At 26.6% G+C, this 25,952-nt stretch overlaps 2 protein-coding genes across 3 annotated transcripts in view; both read left to right on the forward strand.

The window, feature by feature from the left end:
* Positions 1-210: 210 nt before the first annotated feature.
* On the forward strand, positions 211-933 carry LOC113372947 (geranylgeranyl transferase type-2 subunit alpha-like). The gene is made up of 2 exons (XM_026613279.1): positions 211-342; positions 691-933. The coding sequence occupies exons 1-2, from the start codon at positions 340-342 to the stop codon at positions 931-933; spliced, it is 246 nt and encodes an 81-aa protein (XP_026469064.1). The 5' UTR covers positions 211-339.
* Positions 934-999: 66 nt separating this feature from the next.
* LOC113372592 (geranylgeranyl transferase type-2 subunit alpha-like) overlaps positions 1,000-25,952 on the forward strand; it is a 37,478-nt gene continuing 12,525 nt past the window's right edge. The window contains exons 1-4 of one of the 2 annotated variants that reach the window (XM_026612948.1): positions 1,000-1,193; positions 3,301-3,573; positions 3,672-3,800; positions 3,861-3,962. In XM_026612948.1, the coding sequence (XP_026468733.1) occupies positions 1,025-1,193; positions 3,301-3,573; positions 3,672-3,800; positions 3,861-3,962 (673 nt within the window). In that variant the 5' untranslated portion in view covers positions 1,000-1,024. The remainder of the gene's footprint in view (positions 1,194-3,300; positions 3,574-3,671; positions 3,801-3,860; positions 3,963-25,952) is intronic. The other variant, XM_026612949.1, reaches the window with a different exon arrangement.

Here is a 25,952-nt window from a genome sequence, read left to right on the forward strand (position 1 = left end):
TTTGCTCCATTTAGTTTTATATAAAAAATATTAAGTATTTACTATATTGTTTATATCTATATATATTTTAAATAATATTTAGATTCTTATTAAAATCTAATTTGAATCTGAACGGTTTTAGACACAGGTTTGCAATCTCTGGACGAACACGTGGACTACGAGCACGTGGTTTGTTTCCTGAATAAAAATGATGACATTTCTTAAATGTCACTTTTTTAGGTTATGTTGAGTTGCTTTTTATAAAATAATTATTAAAAATAGATTTAATTAGTTCAAAATTATATTAAATTGTTGTAAGTGTTTTGAATAATTATTTGAAGTTAAAAGAATTGATTTAAAATGGTAAGTATTAGAATTATTTGTAGAAGTTGTGCAAATGGAAAGGATTGACTTATGTTTTTATTGTTTATACATATAATAGTATTATATATACTTTGTTAGCAATATTATAACATTTTGTACTTGAATTTACTTCAATATGAATCCAAATTTTGCTAGTAGTAGAATACTTAAAAAAATTTATAAACTAACCTATGTTTACACAATACCACTACAAAATACACGAATAACACTTCCAGTACATAAACATTAAAAGAACCATCAACAAGTCAATATATATATATATATATATATATATATATATTATTATAATTATTATATTGGTTTATATCTTCTCGTCTTTTACCCCAGCACGGGAGAGTGAAGACAAGATCTTCAGAAGAGGAGGCTGCGAGGAAACTAAAAGAGCGACAAGCCAAAGTAGCAGCTTACAAAGCTGTCAGTAGTCAAATATTTGAAATGCGAGAGAAAAAAGAATTGAATGGAGTCTTAATGAATTTGTTAGCACAAGCTTTGAGTGCTAATCCTGATATTTATACGTTTTGGAATATACGGAGAGAAGTTTTGCAGCATTTGGTTGCACAGAACGAGTAAGATAATTGATATATGGAGAAATGGATATATATATATATATATATATATGTATATTTATAGGTTGGACCAAGTAGATACCTCAGAGACCCAAATGCTCTACGATGCTGAATTGCCCTTAACAGAAAGTTGTCTACGAGTCAATCCGAAGTCTTATAGCGCTTGGCACCATCGATGTTGGGTGCTCAGTAATGCTCCAAATGTTAATTGGGAAAAAGAATTGCAAATTTGTACCAAATATTTAAAAATGGATGAAAGAAATTGTAAGTATATATTTTGTTTACAAAGAATTCTAAGTTTAACCATTTTTTTTAGACAAATTTGTTCTGAGAGTTTTGAATTTTTATATACCTAATTATAGGTAATTTACTTAGCTTTTTATTGATATATAATAATGTTAATATATTCATATCAATTATTATTAAATAAATTTAATTTCAAACTAAAGTGTTGAGGCTAAAACAATATGGACGTTTTATGAATATTGTAATTTCAAACTTTCACAGAGTATTCAAAGTTTAACCATTTTTTTTAGACAAATTTGTTCCAAGAGTTCTAAAATTTTTTATACCTAGTTATATCTAATTCAATTAGCTTTTTAATGATGTATAATAATGTTAATATATTCATATCAATTATTATTAAATAATTTTAATTTCAAACGAAAGCGTTGAAGCTAATACAATATGGACTTTTTACGTATTGTAATTTCGAACTTCAACGAATTATTTTTATATATAATTTTGTTTCAACATATCCAAATTGTTAAATGTAGATTTATACATAATTTTGTTGGCTTTTCAGTTATATATTATAATATTTAGCACTATAAATAAAATTTGTCAGAATATTGCTAAATATAAAATAATATAACTACAAAACTAATAATTAGATACAAATTTTAAGTAATTTCACACTTCAATATGTTATTTTTATATAATTTTGTTCTAACACTTCCAAATTGTTAAATGCAGATTTGTAAATAATTTTATTGACTTTCTAATAATATATTATAATATATAACACTCTAAATAAATTTTAATATTGCTAAATATGAAAAAAAATGCAACTAAATAACTAATAATCAGGTACTAATTTTAAACCTCACAATTTTTTTTTATTTAATTTTGTTCTAAGAGTATCTAAACGTTATATACAGATTTATAGATAATTTTATAGCTTTCTAACAATATATAATACTATTGCTATATTTTAATTATTTATAATAAAATAAAATATAATAAAAATATAATAATTAAAATATAATAAAATAATATAATAAAAAGGTGCAACCGACGAAACTAATGTTATCGACGACAGCTATTGCAAAATTTGATATAATTTTTTTTTTTTAATAATTTTGTTCTAAACGTTACGAATTGTTATATACAGATTTATAGATAATTTCATTAGCTTTCATGTGATATATAATAATATACATCAATTATATAAATTTAATAAACTAGAAGAAAAAATATAAAAAAGCGCTCTTATATAAAACTAATATTATCGACACTCCATTTTGTGCAAACAATAGAACTAACATTAGTTATCGACGCGTCCCTTCGACTTCAATGTTTATAATTTTTTTTCGTAAAATTTTGTTCCAAACTTGATGAATCGTGATATACAGATTTATAGGCAATTTTATCATCTTTAATTTGATATATAATAATATATATTAATTATATCAATTACCTAAACTACAAAAAAAAATTAGTATCCATAACGAACATTGCAAACATCAAGGTACCAAAAAGTCCTAAACTTTTTTGTCGATTTTACTAAAACTTTGTACATTACAAAATGATAAAGATAATAGGCCTAAAGAACTTCTTGAAATATTATAGGCCTACGACAAATGTTTTTTTTACAAAAATTCACACAAGCAAAAATGTCATGTCCAAGAAGTAACAGCTAACGATATCTCGTCCCAAATTGTTCTGCAAATAAAAGTGATAAACAAATTTATTATTATTAAATTTATTATATACGACGAGTCACTTCGACATCAATGTTTATATTTGTTCTTATAAAATTTTGTTTGAAACTTTATAAATTGTAATACACAGATTTATAGATAATTTTATTAACTTTCATTTGATATATAATAATATACATCAATAATATAAATTTAGTAAACTAATAAAAGTGATAAACAAATTTATTATTATTCAATTTATTATATACGACGAGTCACTTCGACATCAATGTTTATATTTGTTCTTATAAAATTTTGTTTGAAACTTTATAAATTGTAATACACAGATTTATAGATAATTTTTTTAGGTTTCATTTGATATATAATAATATACATCAATAATATAAATTTAGTAAACTACAAGGAAAAAGTTTTATTTTTTTTTTCAGTCCACTGTTGGGATTACAGACGTTTTGTAGTCTACAAAGCCCACACGACCGCCAAAGATGAATTGGGCTTCTCTACCAAAAAAATCCATGAAAACTTTTCCAATTATTCAGCATGGCATTATAGAAGCAAACTTTTACCCTTATTATATGCAGACAGAAGTGAAAATAGGTTATGCGATAGCAAATTACAAGAAGAATTAGAATTGGTGTTAAATGCTGCTTTTACCGACCCTAACGACTCCAGTGCCTGGTTTTACCAACGATGGCTCCTTGGTAATAATAATAATAATAATAATAATAATAATAATAATAATAATAATAAAGGATGATTGATTTTTTTGCATTGTTCAAGGACTTTATTTTTTTTGTAGGTAAACAAGAAGTGTCTTTAGAAATTGTTTCAGCAGTTTTGTACCAAAATACTTTACATGTGGCTTTGTCGAAACACGCTAATTGTACGACGAGTGGGGAATATATTATAAGACTTGTTGGAAATGAAGGTGAGGTAATAAAATACTTATAAATAATTTTTATTAATTAAATTCATTATTTACTATTAGCAGATGATGTTGAATGCGGATGGAACCCGATGTTGAGCTCTGATCGACTTTTGCAAACACTTTGGCAAGGAATTTTTGCCAAGGATATTGTTTTGAGTAAAGGTAGATATTTTAAATATATTCAATTCACAACAAAAAATTTTAAGGTATTTTTTTTTACTTGGACACAAGTTTATGATCGATTTTAGAGTCTGTAGAGTTGCTGTAGGGTTTTATGTTGTTAGAGAAATTTATTTATAATTCAATTTTGCACAAATTTGTCTTTTACATCATTTAGATCAAACAAATAGTTTGCTAGTTATTGATACAATAAATATGAATGCGTTTTAAGCGTATTTCGATTATTTTGCTGTTTGTTGTTTCAATTTTAAAGTATACAGAGTTGCTGTAGGGTTTTGTAGTGTTACAAAATATTGTTTATTATTCAATTTTAAACAAATTTGCCTAATATATCATGTGTTTTGCATAAACCATTTAAAAGTTACAAGAGATGCAATAAATAAAAGGGCCAAGAATTTAAATTTCGATAATAACAATGAATTGTTATTGTGAAAAAAAATGTTCCAACACAAATTAATGTGTTGATGCAGTTTTATAGAGAACTTTTTTGTCTTTATAGTGATGTACAAATATTTATAGAGTTCCATACAAAATTATATCGAAATCGTCTATCGAAAATTGCTAATAGCGTACGAGCTACAATTTTGTCATTTGAACATTGTTTTTAAAAAAAATTTGTTCTGACACAAATTAATGTGTTGATGCAGTTTTATAGAGAATTGTATCATCTTTATAGTGATGTTAAACATTTATATAGTTTCTTACAAAAGCATTTCGAAATTAATAAAATAATCGAAAATTACACCAACGTTTCTAGTACAGCATAGTAGCAGGAGCAACAATTTTAACTTTTGATCATTTTTTACAAAAAATATTGTTCTAACACAAATTAATATATTGATCTTATGAAGAATTTTATTATCTTTATAGTGATGCAAAAACATTTATGCAGCCTTATACAAAATTATATCGAAATCGATAAAAGAATCAACGAATCAAAGAATCGAAATCAACCGACTTTTCCGGTACAAAGCAAAATTTCTAATAGCGTACGAGTTTTGACTTTTGAACATTTTTTATACAAAAAAAATTGCTCCAACACTAATTATTGTGTTGATGCAGTCTTTTAGCGAATTGCATTATATTTATAGTGGTGCCTAAACATTTACACAGTTTCATACAAAATTTTATCGAAATTGATAAAAGAATCAAAAATTACACCGAGTTTTTCGGTACAAAGCAAAATTTCTAATAGCGTACGAGTTTTGACTTTTGAACATTTTTTATACAAAAAAAATTGCTCCAACACTAATTATTGTGTTGATGCAGTCTTTTAGCGAATTGCATTATATTTATAGTGGTGCCTAAACATTTACACAGTTTCATACAAAATTTTATCGAAATTGATAAAAGAATCAAAAATTACACCGACTTTTTCGGTACAAAGCAAAATTTCTAATAGCGTACGAGTTTTGACTTTTGAACATTTTTTATACAAAAAAAATTGCTCCAACACTAATTATTGTGTTGATGCAGTCTTTTAGCGAATTGCATTATATTTATAGTGGTGCCTAAACATTTACACAGTTTCATACAAAATTTTATCGAAATTGATAAAAGAATCAAAAATTACACCGACTTTTTCGGTACAAAGCAAAATTTCTAATAGCGTACGAGTTTTGACTTTTGAACATTTTTTATACAAAAAAAATTGCTCCAACACTAATTATTGTGTTGATGCAGTCTTTTAGCGAATTGCATTATATTTATAGTGGTGCCTAAACATTTACACAGTTTCATACAAAATTTTATCGAAATTGATAAAAGAATCAAAAATTACACCGACTTTTTCGGTACAAAGCAAAATTTCTAATAGCGTACGAGTTTTGACTTTTGAACATTTTTTATACAAAAAAAATTGCTCCAACACTAATTATTGTGTTGATGCAGTCTTTTAGCGAATTGCATTATATTTATAGTGGTGCCTAAACATTTACACAGTTTCATACAAAATTTTATCGAAATTGATAAAAGAATCAAAAATTACACCGACTTTTTCGGTACAAAGCAAAATTTCTAATAGCGTACGAGTTTTGACTTTTGAACATTTTTTATACAAAAAAAATTGCTCCAACACTAATTATTGTGTTGATGCAGTCTTTTAGAGAATTTCATTATATTTATAGTGGTGCCAAAACATTTAAACAGTTTCATACAAAATTTTATCGAAATTGATAAAAGAATCAAAAATTACACCGACTTTTTCGGTACAAAGCAAAATTTCTAATAGCGTACGAGTTTTGACTTTTGAACATTTTTTATACAAAAAAAATTGCTCCAACACTAATTATTGTGTTGATGCAGTCTTTTAGAGAATTTCATTATATTTATAGTGGTGCCAAAACATTTAAACAGTTGCATACAAAATTATATCGAAATCGATAAAAGTATATCAAAATTAATAAAAGTATCAAAAATTGCACCAACTTTTCTTCTTTTCACAATTATGTAATAGCGTACATTCATTGTTTATATCTCTTGTAACTTTCAAACTATATACCCAATTTGCATCAAACATTCAGCAAATTTGTGCAAAATTAAATTATCTATAATATTGTCTAACACCATAACCACCTACATTTAATATTTTTATTAATAACAATTTTTTATTTAATTATCAGGACTTTCTGTAGAGTTAGTAAATGTTTCGACTTACGACATAGTTTCAAAATTAGATTTGGACGTTGTGGATTTATTACGAGGAAAATGCATTGGTTACAAAAAAGTGCGTTTTGGGGCCAAATTTGGAGACAGGGTCAGGTCCGAATTGGGGACACAGATGGAAGCCTGTAAAAGTTTACTGGAGATGGAACCTGATAGTAAATGTAAGAATATATATATATATATATATATATATATATATATTAAAAAAAATCTCACAATCTATTACCCTCTATCTATTTTTCCCCAGGGACTCTATTAACACTAGCCCTAATAATGAGAGCCCTAGACTGCAAAAAGCACCACGAAGAATCCCTTCAACTTTTAGAAAAACTGCAAACAGTCGACCATTTGCGAAAGGGTTATTACAAAGACCTAAGAAATCGTTGGGTCATCGAACAGTCCATCGAGAACTGGCTTGACAATTACCATCCAGGAGACGATGAAAGAAACATTTTAAATTTAAGGAACAAAAACCTGACTGCCATTTACCATAAACAGTATTTCTTAATTGCTAATTGTGTTGATTTGAGAGGAAATAATTTGTGTCCTAAATTTATCGAAAAGTTGCAAAGTATGTTCAAAGTTATTTTCATGGATAGAGATGATAGTTTTGTTTCTGAAGAGGAGGATTATGGTTTGGTCAACTCGATGACCAAAGTTGATGTTGTTCCTGATAGTAGTTGTGATAATGTATTTGGGTAATAATATATTTGGTAGATATTTCATTTTGGTTTTCTTTTAGGCTAGCCAAGAGTTTGAAAAAATTACTTTTAACTTTTAGTTCATAGATAGAGCTAGTCATTTTTATTTCGAAGATGTTATTGGAACACTCGATGACCTGGATTCATATTTATAATATCTTAAAGGTAATGTATTGTATAATTATTTATATATTTTATTTTATTTGGATATTTCATATTGTTATTTCTGGTAATTTGTACAAATTCAATTATGTATCAACCCTCTCATAACTTTTAAACCGTTTGTCTAATATACATGAAATATTTGTCAAATTTGTACAAAATTAAATTATCTATAATATTTTCTAATATCACAAATACCTACAACAACTCGGTATACTTTAAAATTAGATTTGACGAAAGTTGCTTTGAAATTGTAATTTTAACGACCCTTGGTGAATGTGCATTCATTTATAATATCCCTTGTAACTTTTAAACCGTTTGTCTAATATATATGAAATATTTGGCAAATTTGATTAGAATTAATGTTTTCTAACAACATAAGTCCATAGATCAACTCGGCTAAAATCTTGAAGTGAAAATAAATGTTTCATATAAACTCGCCGAAAGTTTTACTTAAAACGAATTTGTACTATGTTTATATTAAAAATCTATCAAATTTTCGTTTGTTTATAATTTTAATTATTTTTAATTTATTATTATTGTTAGTCTAGTATCGAAATATCGAAGATTTAATATAATTAATGTGCAACCCCTATACCAAACATGCTTTTAGTGATGAAAGAACAATTATCGATTTCGATTGCATTAAAATTTTATGACTATTTTATTTATAATATAGTAGACTGTAATTCAACTAATACTAATAGAGTAGACTGTAATTCAAAAAGTGGGAATTTTGTAGCCAAAAATAGTTATTTGATATATGAAAATTAAGTGGTGAGATTTTCTTTATTTTTTCAAAACTAGAAATAAATTTTTTTAAACAAATTTTCGGTTTTAGGAAAATTATGAGAATGTATATAATTCTTATAAGATTCACATTAAGGATTATGGGATTCACCTTTTATGACTTATAAGATTCCTCTTAAGCAAATGTTTTTTTCTCATTTATAGAATTTCTAGATGAAACATTAATAGTGATATTTGAAACTTATTTTATTTTATATTTTATCTTAGTATTTTGGTAATTAGTATATTTAGTATTTTGATAATTAGCAATATGCGAATTTAGAACATTTTTTTACATTTCTTCAAATTAAAGTTAAACCCCCCCTCCCTCTAAAATAACTCCACGTAATTAATGGACGTCCCCTTATCTTGTATCATCCAAAATTTACCACATCGATCTTCTACCCCAACATCGAACTTTTACCCCAACATCGAATTTTAACAAAAACTTGAATGTAAGACCACTGGACCTCCACTGACCTACGTCTACTGGGGACTCTTTGATTGCAACTAGACTATTGTTATGTCTTTCAACTTTAGGCGGCGTCCAATAATCGTGAGAACGAGTTTTTAAGGATTTTTTTTTTAAATTCAGTTAAAAAATAAATACACGTGATATCTTACTGTACTCCTCCATCCCCCACGTGATATTAATAATATTGATTTAAAAAAAAATATGATGACCTTGGCTTTCTTGGTGTATCCTTGAATGTGAGACCACTGGACCTCCACTGACCTACGCCTACTGGGGACTCTTTGATTGCAACTAGACTATTGTTTCAACTTTAGTGGGCGTCTATGAACCATGTAAACAAGTTTTTAAGGATTTTTTACTCAAAAAATCTAAAATAAATTCCAAAATTAATAAAATCTAATATTTTACTCAAAAAATCTAAAATAAATACACGTGATATCTTACTCATGTGTTTCATGGACGCCTTCTTATCTTGTACCATCCAAAATTCACCACATCGATCTTCTACCCCAACATCGATCTTTCACCCCAACATCGATCTTTCACCCCAACATCGATCTTTTACCTCACTCCGCCGTACTTCCCACTCTCCACCGGTTTTTCGATCGCTTCCGACTTTTGCCGAAGCAGAGTTCACCAGCGTGCGCAATCCGATTACGAAACAGTATAGCGTGCGCGCATCCCGCGGCATCACCATCGAAGGAATAGGTTACCGATTTAGTGATTTTTAGTGATTTTAATTAAAAAAAAATCATAGTGATTAATAATAAATAGTAATAAATAACATTAGTGGTAATTGGTATTAAATGATCGATGTTTATTTTTGTTGTGGTGTGGTAAAAATTGAGTTTTCGCCGGTGACGGTATAGATTTTTCATTAGTGTTGAAAGTTGGTGGTGAGACCGAGGATTTTTGGATTATTTTTGGTTTTTGGTTTTATGAATTAAAGGACTATTGGTAAGTGCAAATAATTTTGGTTTAATTGTTAAAGTTAGGTTTTGCGTTTTTTTTTGGGAATTTTTTTGTCGGGTTTGTTTAGTAATCAATACTTTAGAAGATGTCCGGCGAAAAACAGTACAAACTTGAATAATAGGGTGGTTTTAAATATGGTTGTTTTTGATTTTTTTTGGTCCCAGGTGCTCAAATGCTTTCAAATTGATAAAAATAAATTCTCTGAAAATTTGAGCTCTTAATATTAAATCTAACATACTCCGCAATCCAACCAAATTTAACTAACTTAAGTTGCTATTTATTACTTCTATAACACGGGTAAAATTCTATCTGTTTTCGGGGTTTTTGGAGATTTTTTGCCTGGTTTGTTTGTTAATCAATATCAAGTAGATGTCCGGCAAAAACAGTACAGACTTAAATATATATTTTATATTAGGGTGGTCCTTAATATGGATTTGTCCGAATTGCCTTGCTTCCAGGGTCTCAAATACTTCTAAATTGATAAAAATAAATTCTCTGAAAATTTGAGCTCTTAATATTAACTCTAACATACTCCGCAATCCAACAAAAGTTTCTTATGGAAATAACACAGGCAAAATTCCATTTGTTTTCTGGGTTTTTGGGGATTTTTTGCCGATCTTAAATATATTTAGGGTGGTCAAAAATATTTTTTAATATTGTATATTGTTTTAGTTACAAAATGTCTGATACGATACATTTTTAGGAGTCTTTTCCGCATACAAAAATTATAAAATTAATTAAATACAAAAAACACTAAAGTTAGTGATAAGGATGCTATTATATATAATATTTAAAATTGCATCGATATGAATAAAAATAAGAAAGTATATATATATATATATATATATATATATATATATTATCATTAATCTTTTCTTAAAAAATTTTTTCCATAACTTTCATAAAAAATTTCTACCATTTTTAATATCCTGTTCTGATAATCCACTCATTTATTTTTATCATTTTCATTTGGATCATATTATCATATTTCTGTACATTATTATTTTTTACAATTTAATTCATTATTTAAGAAAAATCTATTTTCTATTCCTAAACATATTGTTTGCTTAAATCTCATCAAGATCATGTTTCTTGACAGATGTCCTGAAGATGGGACGTACCTAGTTCCGAAACGTTGACAGTAAACAAATAATTAAATAAAGAAATTGTTTATTAAAAACTTTTATTGTTTTTTTATTTTGTATTATTTTTGGATTCTTGTTCGAAACTCTACAAAATATACACAAATCCAAGATTCTACCATTCGATATATATATATATATATATATATATATATATATATATATATATAATGTGAGGCTGTGCTGAAAATACATTATTTTGGTAGTGGATATTATGATAAATTTGCACCAGCTTTAAAATAAATATTTTAGGGTGGTCCTTAATATGGATTTGTCTGAATTTCCTTGCTCTTAGGTGCTCAAATGCTTCCAAATTGATAAAACATTATTCTCAAAAAGTTTCAGCTCTTAATATTAACTCTAACATACTCCGCAATCCAACCAAAGTTTCTATGAAAATAACACGGGTAAAATTTCATTTGTTTTCGGTTTTTTGGGGGATTTTTTGCTTGATTTTTTTTTAAGATTTTTAAAAATCTCTCTTTCAAATCAAATATTTTATTTTAACATAACCTTTCATTTTTTATAATTTTTTTTTATCAATATGTGAGTAAGACCCCTATCAAAATTATAAACTTGAAATTATTGAAATTATAAACTGTATATTTAAAATTCATTTTTGAGAGATTTTTTTATCAAGTCCTTTTTTACCCGAACTCATTTTTTTGTATTAATTATTTTATTAAGATTATAATAATTTTTTTTTATGAATCTTATAAGAATTCTATAAGAACTCTTATTAGATTGGTTTTTAGTGCATTTTCTTGCGATTTGATTTATTATTATTATTAATATAAAATTAGCAAGTTTTATTTATATTTCTTCTAAAGCAGGATGAATCAGGCTTTTAAAGACATGTTATTGTTATAGGATTATTTTAAATAATAAAGAGATCGTTATCTTTCCTGGGGTTAGAAACCCATAGATTTTGTTACTAGATTATGTTTGGTTTTTTTTTCATATAAAATGTATGAAAGCAGAAATTTGAAAGATTTTCAAATGAATTCAAGTGAATAATTATATAATAATTGTAATTTAAAAACCCAAATCAACATTTTAAATGAATTTATTTAAGTTTAATATTTATTATTGCTAGTTTTTTCATATAATTTCATACAATTCAATAAATACTCGTTTTTTAACAGAATTTATTATCTAATTTTATACATTATTTTCATTCAAAATTATTTATTCGATATTATATTATTTTTATATGATTAGTTATATTTTTTTTTTAAATTTTATTTAAAGCCTGATTTTAAAATTATTTTTAGAATTTTGCTTTAAAATTTCTTCTGAAAAGATGAAAGAACTATTATTTGATAAAGAGGTTTAAAATTTGCTTAAATATTGGGTACACTTTTTTGCTTATGGAATTGTCATCGTTATATAACAAAAATCTAAAAATTTAAACAAATATGTAAAAAATATAATAAAATTACTTTTAATCTACATTTGCTATATTTCCTTACTATTATTAGTTTAAAAGATATAAAATTTTAAAATATTCACTAAATTATAAACTTAATGTTGGATATTGCAACCGCACAAAAAATTTTAATTTTAAGTACCGTAAATATTTTTCATAATTTTTATATTTATACCAAAATATGTCTAATATATTAACTTTGTATCAACATTTATTTCAAATTTTTACTATATATTAATATATAAGTTATAAAATTTTTAAATATACATTTTGACACATTTTAAATACCTACTCTTGCATGTTGCCCAGAAAATTTTAATTTTAGGTACCGTTATATAAGGAAATATATGATAATTTCACTGTCTATCTACATTTATTTCAAATCCATATTATTATTATTTTAATCTAGATAAGACTTTTTAAAATATGCACTTGTCACATTTTATCTGTATAAACTCCTTGTCACATTTTATCTGTATATGCATTTGTAAATTGCTGTTGCTTAGAAAATTATAATTTAAAATATCGTAAATATTATTAATATTTTTTATACTTATACCAAAAAATACATAATAAATTTACTTTGAATCTACATTTATTTGAAATCTGTACTATTATTAGTTTAGAAGATATACATTTTCAAAATATTCTCTGTTCACGTTTTATCTTTATAAACATCTAATAAACATTCAGATACTGCATCGATTTCTGTACAAAAGTATAAATTTTCTTATAAACTATTATCATTAAGGTATTGTAATTTGAATATGCTTTACATCAATGCTTGTACTAAAATAGTGTATAATAAAATATACTAAATTTGTATTTAAATTACAAAATTAACAAGAAATTTTTAGAAGGTATATAAATTATAATCTTATAAGTATAAGAAAATTATTTTCTCCCAAACTATTAGCACTAGAGTGCTGAAATTTGAATATGCTTTACATCAACGCTCATACTGATTTATTGTTACATAAAATTTATTATGTTTCGAACAAAATTACAAATTATTCTCAATTAAAACATCGTTGTACTGATAAGCGAAAAATTAACAATAACGTTGTTTGTTATTAAATTATGAATAAATTTGATAATATTTTCATGTAAATATTTACATGTATGTGTATCTTATACTCCGTACAGTACTAAGAATTAATAAAAAAAAACTCTGAAGCAATTACAAATTTTTTTCGGTACGTGTTAAGACTTTTTTATAGACCTCATCATCACATTACGGTTTTACATGGTCGTTTGATCATTCTAAGACTAATTTTGAAGCTGAATTTAAGAAATAATAATAAAATCTGATGGTAAATTTAATGAAAATAATTTGTTATTTTCATTATTAAATGAAAATTAATCCTAAAAACTATGATTTGAAATCAAGATTAAGTATTTATTAAACTAAAAATAAAGAAAAGAGTTTTTTAGGAACGTACGGATTTAAACTAAAATTTTATACAAGTACAAAAATATTAAAATTATTTACGTTAAAAATATTCTAAAAGTAATGATTTTTATATAACATACTAAAATTACAGCACTCTGATATCAATTGTTTAAGAGAAAATAATATTTTTGTACTTAAACAAATTTCTATTGAAACATTCCTTATCGGGAACACGTTTGGATTATATAATATTTAATACTATTTTAAGTATATATAGTAATGAATGTTATTATAATTTTTAAAAGTAAAGTTTTACATATGACATACTAAAATTACAGCACTCTGATATTAACAGTTTATGATAAAATAATATGTCTATATGAAAACAAATTTCTTCCAAACTTTCTTTAGTGAGCACACGTTTCAGTTATATATTTATTATTATTATTTTAACAATAATTATAATCAATTTTGTTATTCAGAATTTAAAAGTAAACTCTGGTTCATAACATATTTAAATTACAGTATTCTTATGCAAATAGTTTACGAGAAAATAATACTTTCATATGAAAACCTATAAGGGTATAAGGTTAAGTTAATTGAAATTTTTTTTGTAGGGTACATGGTTTAGTTAAAAATTAATTAATATTATTTTAACTACAAATTTTAAACATATTATATTATATTATTTATATATAAAGCCTGGGATATAACATACTAAAATTACAGCACTGTAGCATCGATAGTTTAGGAGAAAATAATATTTTTATAGAAGAACCTACCTATCATTAAAAATATGCTTGTAAGGAACAGGATTAGTTAAATATTAATTAATATTATTTAAATAAAATTTTGAAACATTTTGAAAAACACGATTTAAAAGTATAGCTTTATATATAACGTACCAAAATTACAGCACTCTAGCATTATTAGTTAATTAGAAGTTGATAACTAGTTGATTAGAAAATAATATTTTTATGTAAGTACTTAAAATTTTTTATACTGATTTTTATATAAATTTATTTATTAGATAGGAGGCTGTGCACACATATTTGTTAATTAATTTTCTATAAAATTCTGAAATTTTTATTTATATTAAAAAAAAAATCTTGAATTGACAAAAATAAATCTAACAGAACATAAAATATAAATTTCTTTAAAAAAAAAATCTGTATAAATTAGTTTAAAAAAAATACAAAAAAAATCTGTGGTATAAAAGGGAACCAGCGGAACCGTTACTTTATTATTAAAACTCATAATAATAAAATATTTCTTTCTTAATTATAAAAAATACAATTTTTACATGAAATTTTGCGATAAATAAATTTCACAGTTATCGACTTAACCAGATAATTGTGCTTGACGAATATACTCGGCACAGTGAATTTTGTGCATTGAGGAGTATATTCGTCGTGCATATAAAACAGTCATCAAATGCTTTGCAATTTTTGAAAAAACTAGCTGTAAGTGGAATTCTGTCTTAAGGCAATTAGGGCATCGTGCCTTAAGGCAAATTGCTGGAACTTCCCGTACCAAAAATTATTATTTTTTTAAAAACGATTAACATTTTTGAAAAAAATTTAATTAAAAAAAAATAGATTTGAGAAACTACAAATTTGACAAATAATTACTTTTTTTGAAAAAAAAATTATATGAAAAAAAAATTTTTTTTTGAAAAAAAAAATATTTTTTTGGATACAAAAATTTTTTTGAAAAAAATGTTTTCTTCATTTTGACATATTTTGGAAATTCTGAACTTTTTTTCAAAGCAATCGTACTGCTTTAACTGCATAAAGAAAATTAAAGTGCGCATGTGCCGCGCCGCCGTCTAACGCATAAGCATTGGTACGGAACCATAAAATGTAAAAAAAAATATACTTATTGTTAAAATCTCTATAAAAATATCTGATAATTTGATGTGCATATGTCTAATGATAATTTTAACCGCCGAATGGCATTATTTTTTACTTTTTTTCATTAGATCTCCGAAACCGCTAGACCTGCCTCCATGAAAATTTGATCAATTCTACATCTTGTCAATACAAGTAAAATGTTTTTTGAATTATTCAAATCGGACGCTCCGTTCTCTTAAAAACGGAGGTACCGTTCTTGGCACTTTTTGCCCCGTATCTTCGGAACGGCTAGACCTGCCTTTGCCAAAAACTAATCAGCACGTCTCCTTATCAATACGAATCGAATGTTTTTTTGAATTATTTAAATCGGTTGATCCGTGTTCCCGAAATCGTCGACGAAAATTTGTATCCGCACATACATACACACACGTACATACATACATACATACATACATACATACATACACATACATACATACATACATACATACATACATACATACACACACCACACACACACACATACATCCATTTTTCTAAGGTATGCCAAATGTTCAGAAGGTTTTGAAACGTCGAAAATGAGAAAATTTCAAAAATTCAATTTTCATTTTCGATTTTTTTGCGATTACTATAACTTACCCTACGGGAAGTTAAAAAATATATGGAAATGTCTGGGGGTTGACTGGTATTTTGTGCCCCGTTCTACCCTCTATTACAAAATTATTGAAAGTTGAAAGGAAAATTTTAAGCAACTTGCCTTAAGGTAAAATGTCACTTGCAAACATTTAAATTTAAATTTTTTGGTCAACTCAATTATGAAAGTTGAATTAAGGCTCTTCTACTTCCTTAACAATTGGTAGACGTTTGAGTAAAAACTAGTATTTTTTTCCGATTTTCCAATTTCCATCTGTCTCTGGTTTCCGTAATGGCGGTGTTAGGCACAAAATAGAGAAAGCACCGCCAGACGATAGTATAAAAGTATAAAAGTACAACAAAAAGTGCGAAACCTCCCTCGGCCTCACTCTTGACGAACCGCCGGCACCGCCGAGTAAGTGACGTCACGGGGCACACGAGCCTAGATCGGATAATAGACGGAGAGCTGGGGGAAGGAAAGTCGATAGAAATGGAAAAAATATGACAAATATTCTTGTGTTTGAACAAGCTAATTTGAATAAAATTTAAACAAGCTAATAGTTTCAGTCCTCATTTTTTATAATAAATACTATTTTGCTGAATGAAAAATTAGACTAAAATACTAGAAGTTATCTATAAATACTAAATACTATTCATCCACAAATATTCTGAACATTGATTACTAGATAGTTTCAAATGATCACAGTGATAGCCAATGACAAATAGTGGTGTAACGCACTTCCGTTGCATTTTTGCTGAGTTACTCCCTACTTGCACCATAATTATTTTTTTGACTAGAATTTTTTCCCTGTTTATTTATATTATAGATATAGTTTATTAATATTATATAATAAGTTTGAGACCAAATTTGGAATAGTTAATTAATTTTAATTAACTTAAATAATTTTTACCTTCCCGTAGAGTAAGTTTTAGTAATCGTAAAAATTGAACATGAAAATTATCAGATATTTTATAGAGATTTTAATAATGTGTACACATTTTTTGTAAATTTTTTGGGTTCCGTACCAAGATTTATGATTTTAAAATTTACGTATGTGAATAACCGATTTGTATGATTGAAAAACCATTCGGTTCGTACTCGATCTGAAGGCGTTTTTGCAAAAGGCAATTTTGCCGTTACGTAGGTATGGAGCGCAAAGGGTGTAAAAGTGGTCATGCAGTTTTTGAGAGAACGGTTCATCCGATTGGATTGATTCAAAAAAACCTTTAGCTTGTGGAGACTGAAACCTTTGGCTTGTGATCATAAAACTTTTCAACAAAAATTCAAAGTTGCAAAAATTCGAGTTCAAAAGAACTAAATGTTGGTAAATTTAAATGAATATCAACATTTAAAAAAATCGACTTCTTACAAAAATTTGAGAATATTTCGAGATTTTCAAAAAATCTAATATTTTCAATAATTTTTAAAAAATTTAAAAAAAAAAACGGTTTAAAAAAGATGCAAGAAATTTCACACTTCTAAAAAATTTCAAAATTTTGGAAAAAATTCTAAGTTATCAAAAAAAAACTGAACACATAAACTTATAAACGTAAACAAAGTTGTTTGTAGAACACGCTCGTCGCCTAATTTAAAAAGCACCTATAAACTTACAGTATGTATTTATACTAAATAATCTATTTAAAATTATTCAAAATAATTCTTGATTATTTTCATTCCTCGAATATTTCATTAGGGTACGGGAAGTTTCAGCAGTTCGCCTTAAGGCACGATGCCTGGCACTACTAGTGTCTGAGAATATTGATATTATATAACCAAATTTGGAATAGTATTGTTAAAGATTTGCCTTCAGTAATGGAGGTAATTTTGGTATTTTAAAACACAACACAAGTTTTATAGATTTATTACAGAATATAGATATTATTATACAGAACTTCATTAAATATTATTATAAGGTTATGTGTTCCTTTTGGAGTCCAGAGAGAGATTGTGCCCTTGTGATGATTGTAGAGGTCCTCCGTCCAGCCGGAATATAGAGTCCATAGAATGTAGAGTGGAACTCGAGATATGTAGAGTCCATAGAGTAATAAATGTGGTAGTATGCACATAAATGTGACGGTAAATAGGTAAGAATGTCGGCGCATAACAGTATGCATCTTCTTATTTTTTTTTGTCTATCATAACTTTTATTTTATGGGCATATCGATCATTTATTCAAGTTTTGTGTCTACTATCTCCCTGTCTAATATTTTGCTACCCCGTAGTAGGGGTTGTTTAGTGGTAGTGGAGGAGAGCGATCGCGCACATTGTTTGTCGTAGTAGTAACGAACGAGGAACGTCTCGAGTAAAATCAATAATCGTACACAGGAGCGCTCTCGCGCCCGCCCTGCGCCGCCGCGCCAATTCGGGCGCACAGCCGGCAAAGGCACGGGCATGCGCAGGGCAGTAGATATATACACTTGAAAATGAAAATTTATATATGTATATATATAGAGTACATACAGGGTAAAACGGTCTTCCACTACTATCTTAAAAACAAGTAAAGTTAGGAATTTTTTGACAACAATATTTGAAAGTAGAGGGCAAAAGATTTATACCAAGCCTACACATTGATTCTTACGACATTGCTATCGGACGATATAAAACAATAAATAAAAATTCATGACAAAAGTATTTTCTTTCGTTGTTAGATTTTTGGATAGTGAGCACTGTTGTTTAGTTTACGAGATGTAAAGTTAAGAATTTTTTAACAACAATTTTGAAAGTAGAGGGCAAAAATTTATAACTAACCTACACCTTGATTTTTACGGCATTTCTATCAGGACGTGAACGCCAATGTTTGAAAATCCATAACAAAAGTATTTTCTTTTGTTATTTAGTTGTTTTGTTTACGTGACGTGAAGTAAGGAATTTTTTAACAACAATATTTGAAAGTAGAGGGCAAAAGATTTATACCAAGCTACACATTGATTCTTACGACATTGCTATCGGACGATATAAAACATAAATAAAAATTCATGACAAAAGTATTTTTTTCGTTGTTGGTTTTTTGACTGTGAGCACTGTTGTTTAGTTTACGAGATGTAAAGTTAAGAATTTTTTAACAACAATATTTGAAAGTAGAGGGCAAAAATTTATAACTAACCTACACCTTGATTTTTACGGCATTTCTATCAGGACGTGAACGCCAATGTTTGAAAATCCATAACAAAAGTATCTTCTTTCGTTATTTAGTTGTTTTGTTTACGTGACGTGAAGTAAGGAATTTTTTAACAACAATATTTGAAAGTAGAGGGCAAAAGATTTATACCAAGCCTACACATTGATTCTTACGACATTGCTATCGGACGATATAAAACAATAAATAAAAATTCATGACAAAAGTATTTTCTTTCGTTGTTAGATTTTTTGATAGTGAGCACTGTTGTTTAGTTTACGAGATGTAAAGTTAAGAATTTTTTAACAACAATATTTGAAAGTAGAGGGCAAAAAATTTATAACTAACCTACACCTTGATTTTTACGGCATTTCTATCAGGACGTGAACGCCAATGTTTGAAAATCCATAACAAAAGTATTTTCTTTTGTTATTTAGTTGTTTTGTTTACGTGACGTGAAGTAAGGAATTTTTAACAACAATATTTGAAAGTAGAGGGCAAACGATTTATACCAAGTCTACACCATGATTTTTACGACATTGCTATCGGACGATATAAAACAATAAATAAAATTCATGACAAAAGTATTTTTTTCGATGTTGGTTTTTTGATCGTGAGCACTGTTTTTTAGTTTAGGGGACATAAAGTTAAGAATTTTTTAACAACAATATTTGAAAGTAGAGGGCAAAAAATTTATACCAAGCCTACACCTCGATTCTTACGACATTGCTATCGCGAGAAAAGCGGCAAAGTTTGAAAATCTATAACAAAAGTATTTTCTTTCGTTATTGGTTGTTTTGTTTACGAGACGTAAAGTTAGAAATTTTTTAGAAACAATATTTGAAAGTAGAAGGCAAATTTTTTAGAAACAATATTTGAAAGTAGAGGGCAAAAGATTTATACCAAGCCTACACATTGATTCCCACGACATTGCTATCGGAAGATACAAAACAATAAATGACAAAAGTATTCTTTTCATTCTTAGATTTTTTAGTCGTTAGCATTGTTTTTTAGTTTACGAGACATTAAGTTGAAAATTTTTTAACAAAAATGTTTGAAAGTAGAGCGCAACCAGCTATCACCTTTATTCTAATAACGTCGCTTTCATATATATAAACGGCAAAGTTTGAAAATCCATAACAAAATTATTTTCTTTCGTTGTTAGATTTTTTCGTCGTGAGCACTGTTTTTTAGTTTAGAAGACATAAAGTTAAGAATTTTTTTAACAAAAATATTTGAAAGTTGAGGGCAAAAGATTTATACCAAGTCTACACATTGATTCTTACGACATTGCTATCGGACGATATAAAACAATAAATGAAAATTCATGACAAAAGTATTTTTTTCGTTATCAGTTTTTTGGTCGTGAGCATTGTTTTTTAGTTTACGAGAGGTAAAGTAAGGAATTTTTTAACCACAATATTTGAAAGTAGAGGGCAAATTTTTTATACCAAGCTTACATATTGATTCTTACGACGTTGATATTATGAGATAAACAGTTTTGTTCGAAAATTTATAACAAAAGTATTTTCTTTGGTTGTTAGATTATTTGGTCGTGAGCACTGTTTTTTAGTTTCGAAGACATAAAGTTAAGAATTTTTTAACAAAAATATTTGAAAGTAAAGGACTAAAAATGTGTAATCAGCCTACACCTTGATTCTTACGACGTTGCTATCAGTAGATAAACGATTTTGTTCGAAAATTTATAACAAAAGTATTTTTTTTTCGTTGTTAGTTTTTTTGGTCGTGAGCACTGTTGTTTAGTTTACGAGAGGTAAAGTATGGAATTTTTTAACCACAATATTTGAAAGTAGAGGGCAAAAGATGTGTAACAAGCCTACATCTTGATTTTTACGGTGTTGCAATCAACGCCAATGTTTAAAAATCCATAACAAAATTATTCTCTCGTTGTTAGTTTATTTTGGTCGTGAGCACTGTTGTTTAGTTTACGAGACGTATGTTAGGATTTTTCAACAACAATATTTGAAAGTAGCGGGCCAAGGATGTATAACCAGACATCATCTTGATTTTAACGACGTCGCCTTCATATATATATAAACGGCAAAGTTTGAAAATCCATGACAAAAGTATTTCATTTCATTGTTAGTTTTATTTGGTCGTGAGCACTGTTGTTTAGTTTACGAGACCTTAGCATAATTTTTTCACACATTAATAAATTGTTTTATAAAAGTATTGTTAATTTTAAATTATTTTCAACAGTTTTTTTAAATAACCTCCATAAAATCTTACATCTGGGAGATGTACAAGGGAACAACTGAACCTTTGCCCTTGCAAAAATGTAAACAAAAATTGAGTAAATTTAATTTAAAAAAAGCAATTTTACATCATGTAAATTAAATAAATAGTTATTCTAACTATGCTGATGAATATTTCTGACGTAATACCAGATCAAGGTTGTATACAGTGTTTACTCTGTAAAAATGTACTCCTAAAGTTTATATTTTGCATCGGATGCAGGATGCATAATGTAACTATTATTGCATGAAATTCTTTTAAAATTATAAATAAGACATAGGACCAGTTTGTGGACGTCCTTTTTTTATCTCTGAACGTCCCTATTTACCCCGTCTATGGGGTAAAAAAAACACTCAACAATTTTACAGCAAAAAACACATTTTATAATATTAAATTAGCTGAGAGTTTTATTGAACTAGTCAGATAGTTTATGGTTTGATATGTGTTATTTGCTGTGATATAATTGGTTTGGTTTTTATAATATAATTATAATTATAACAAATATATATATATATATATATATATATCCTGTGTATTATAATTTGCGAACCGCATATGGCATTTTATTTTAAGACCTCTCCGACTTCTTGGTTATTTTTAGCCCAGAAATCTTTGAAGGGTGCACTTCGGTCGTAGGATGCACTTGAAATGCACTTCTTAGTAGAAAATAAGACGACTTCGAACACTTAAGAGCTAAACGTATATATTATGCTAATATATAAAGTTAAAAATATTTTTGTAAATGTTGGAATATTATTTTGGGAAAATTGCTTATTATTTTAATTAATAATTTTAGAATTATTTGTTGAAGTTACATAAATATTTGTTTGAAAACAAATGAAGGTGTTTTTATTAGGCTACATAAAATTATGATAAATATAATATTAACTATTTAGAAAAATTCTAAAGTATATACATGATATACAAAAATTGGTATAAACGAGCATATTGTTCCACACAATGGATTCTGATCATAAAAAATACGAGCAGGTTTATATATGTATATATATATCTACCTACGTTTTTTCCTATTTTTTCGCCTAGGGTGCCGGTAAAAATTTCACCCCATTTCTATAAAAAATAGTGTAGCTCGTGCCAGATCGATAATTTTTGATTAATGACTCTACAGGTTGAAACTACCCCAAGGTAAATACAAAATATCAAAATATGTATTAACAAAAACCGGATTGCATTGTTAAAAATAAACCGCTGCACGCTTTTTGAGTTAACTGATTACATCGAAATGTATAAATAAAAAAGTGGTTTTGGAATTCAATTTTGGAGTGAAATAATGAGCTCTTCAGGATAGTAAATTGATGATAATATAGTTCGATGTATTTAGTAAGATAATGAATAGTTAAAATTATAATTTTTTGTGTCGAATGTTGTTTAAAATTTTGTCCAAACAAAAAAGTGCGTTTTTAAGATTTATTTTGTCATTAGGAGTCTATGTGGTTTATAGTTTTGGAATAAATTTCGTACAGGCTATAATAATTATACTATAATGTTGAAAATTAATATATTATACTTCAATATATCTTTTATTATAGTAAATATTGAAATTAAAAATTTGGAAACCACAATGCGAGAAATTAATTCCACAAGTTTTGGTAGATATTGAGAAGTTTGAAAGTTAAACTACAAACCTGTTTTGGATAATTTTTCCAGACCACAACAATTATACTAGAATGTTGAAATTTTTGTATGTTATACTCTAATGTATTTACTAATAGCAAAAAATTTTGAAATTAACAAATAACAAAATTTTTTGAACAAACTTTTACTGGGAATAAATCTTAGTCGTTAGCAAGTTGCCTTTAAATACTATGTGAAGAGCTTTTTTGAAATATTTTTTACAGGCTATATATATAATATAACGTTGTAATTTTTATATATTTTACTTTAATATGTCTATTATTAAAATAAATAATAGATTTATTAATTTTGCAATCACAATGCAAAAAATTAATTTACACAAGTTGTGGTAAATATTAAGAAATTATTGTCATATTACAGACATGAATTTGATCATTTTTCCTGGCCACAATAATTATACTAGAATACTAACTTTTTTAAATATTATACATAATTAGTATAGGTGTATTTTGTAATATATTCAAACATATTTCGAAAATATTTTTTTTCATTTTGTTTAGTAAAATCAAACCAAAAACGAAACACGAAATTTTTTACCCAAACAAATTATTTAAATATAAAATCAAATTTTCAAACAAAATCGTGTAAATATTCCGAATAATTTTTATGTTAATTTTATGACATTTTCTAAATGGGTCGTAAATTGTGACCTTAAAGGGACGGGATTTTTGAATTCATAAAAACACATGTGGAAACCATATGCAACGCCAAGGGCGTAGGGTCGAATGCATTTGTAACAGGGGTAGTAAAATAACTAGAAAATATGAGCCAAATTACAACATTTTACTAAGAAATAAACTGAAAATAAACAACTAATATTTTCTTGGAAATTTCTTTGCAAATAAAAAAAAATACTCGTAGATCCTTGTAATTTGCAATACGCATTAATCATATATATTTATATGCATATATGTATATTATCAACTTGTTTGTCGCTAATGTAAATTAATCTGTGCAATAAATAAATAATTGTATCATTCCTGATAAATCGAAACCTTGACTTCGACTTTGATAAATTGTTCTAGTAAATAATATAAACTATATCTCGACTTTATATTAAATTCTGAAATTTTTATTTTTATTATATTACGGTTCTGTACTTTCATAAAATAATGTAGAAATCGGTTTAAAGTTACATTTTAAGAAGCAATTGACCATTTCAAGCATCTTTATCATTTTTCGCAGAAGTTGAGGAAGGCATGACTGATTTGAAACAGATGCTCACAAAACGACTCAAATAACTCATAAAATGACTCATCTTGTGAGACATATGGATGAAATTTCTGTAATTTACATCTAGAATACTTTTGGCTAAATTTCAAAATTTTTTGAAGGAATTGAAAGCCTGTTTTGAGACTCTCTGCGAAAAATTCTAAGTATTAGTAGAATAATCAGCATTCTTGGGATATAATAGAATTTAGATAAAGAAGAAGTCTTAAATAATTTTAATATGGTTTTATTATTATTCATAATGATAAATATTAAATATATATGTTTTTATAATTATTATTATAAATACTAAAACTAATAAATTTTAGGTTCACAGTAGGATGTAAATAAAATATTCTGTGTGTACTCATATATAAAAATACAAGATTTTCAAAAAATTTTATAAGCCATACTAATTATGAAACAATGCTATAATTCATATATGTTATTTCTTAATATGTCTATTATAATAACAAATACTAAAACAAATACATGTTCTCAAAAATTTTCGTGAAATTTTAACAACAATATACAAAAGACACCGAAATTGTTTTATATAGGTACTCAAGACGTACTGCAGTTTTAATTATATCTATTTTAAGAAGCTCCTTAGGTCGTAATTTTTCTTGTACAGTTCTGTAATTTGCATATGTTCTTTCTCAATATGTTTACTATGATAACAAACACTAAAATTTTTAGGTTTTCTCTCAAAAATTTGAAGAAATAATACAAAAGCCAACAAATGCTCCATAATTTTAAATTTTGCTCAAAAATGTTTCAACAAGCTCTTCAGGATGCACGGATTGTCCTAGAATGTTGTAATTTAAATATGATATTTTTCAATATATCTATTAAGACAAAAAATCCAAACATTCTAACAAAATTCATCAGAAACTTAAAAGATCAAAGACTATACCTCTAGTTGTTCAAACAATAGGCAAGAAATGCATTTTGAATATTTTCAATAAATTATTTTCACAAAATTGGATTTCAAGTCACACACAAACAAATAATTTAAAAACAAAGCGTATTAAAAATTCAATCTCTACAGGATTGTACTGGGTAAAATTTTTCTTTATGCATATATTAATAATAGTACAAATTTTATATAAAAGTAAAAATATATGAAAAAAATCCTCAAGTTAGTTTTAGATAGAATTTAGTTTGTTTTTGTTTAGTTAAATATTTTTTAAATTTAGTTGTGCGATTTGTATTTAATTTTCAACTAAAATTTACACACATACCTTTATAATATATATATATATATATATATACATATATATATATACATACATATGTATATGTATATATGTATATATTTCTTTTCTCTCGACCGCAAAAATCGCTTCGTCTCCAAACTGTTTTTACATTAAAAATCATTTCAGTTTATCGATATTTTTTTATCGATATTAACTCGGCGTATCGTTCGCCTATAATGACATAATGTGGTCTGAGGATGTCATTAAAATAAAAACGAAACGTCCGCTGACAAATCACTTTTCTTTTTTATCAAATCAAACGC

Source organism: Ctenocephalides felis, unplaced genomic scaffold (assembly GCF_003426905.1).
Source record: "Ctenocephalides felis isolate EL2017-DRISC unplaced genomic scaffold, ASM342690v1 CF-g0.4_SCAFFOLD_01604, whole genome shotgun sequence".
NCBI classification, from domain to species: domain Eukaryota; kingdom Metazoa; phylum Arthropoda; class Insecta; order Siphonaptera; family Pulicidae; genus Ctenocephalides; species Ctenocephalides felis.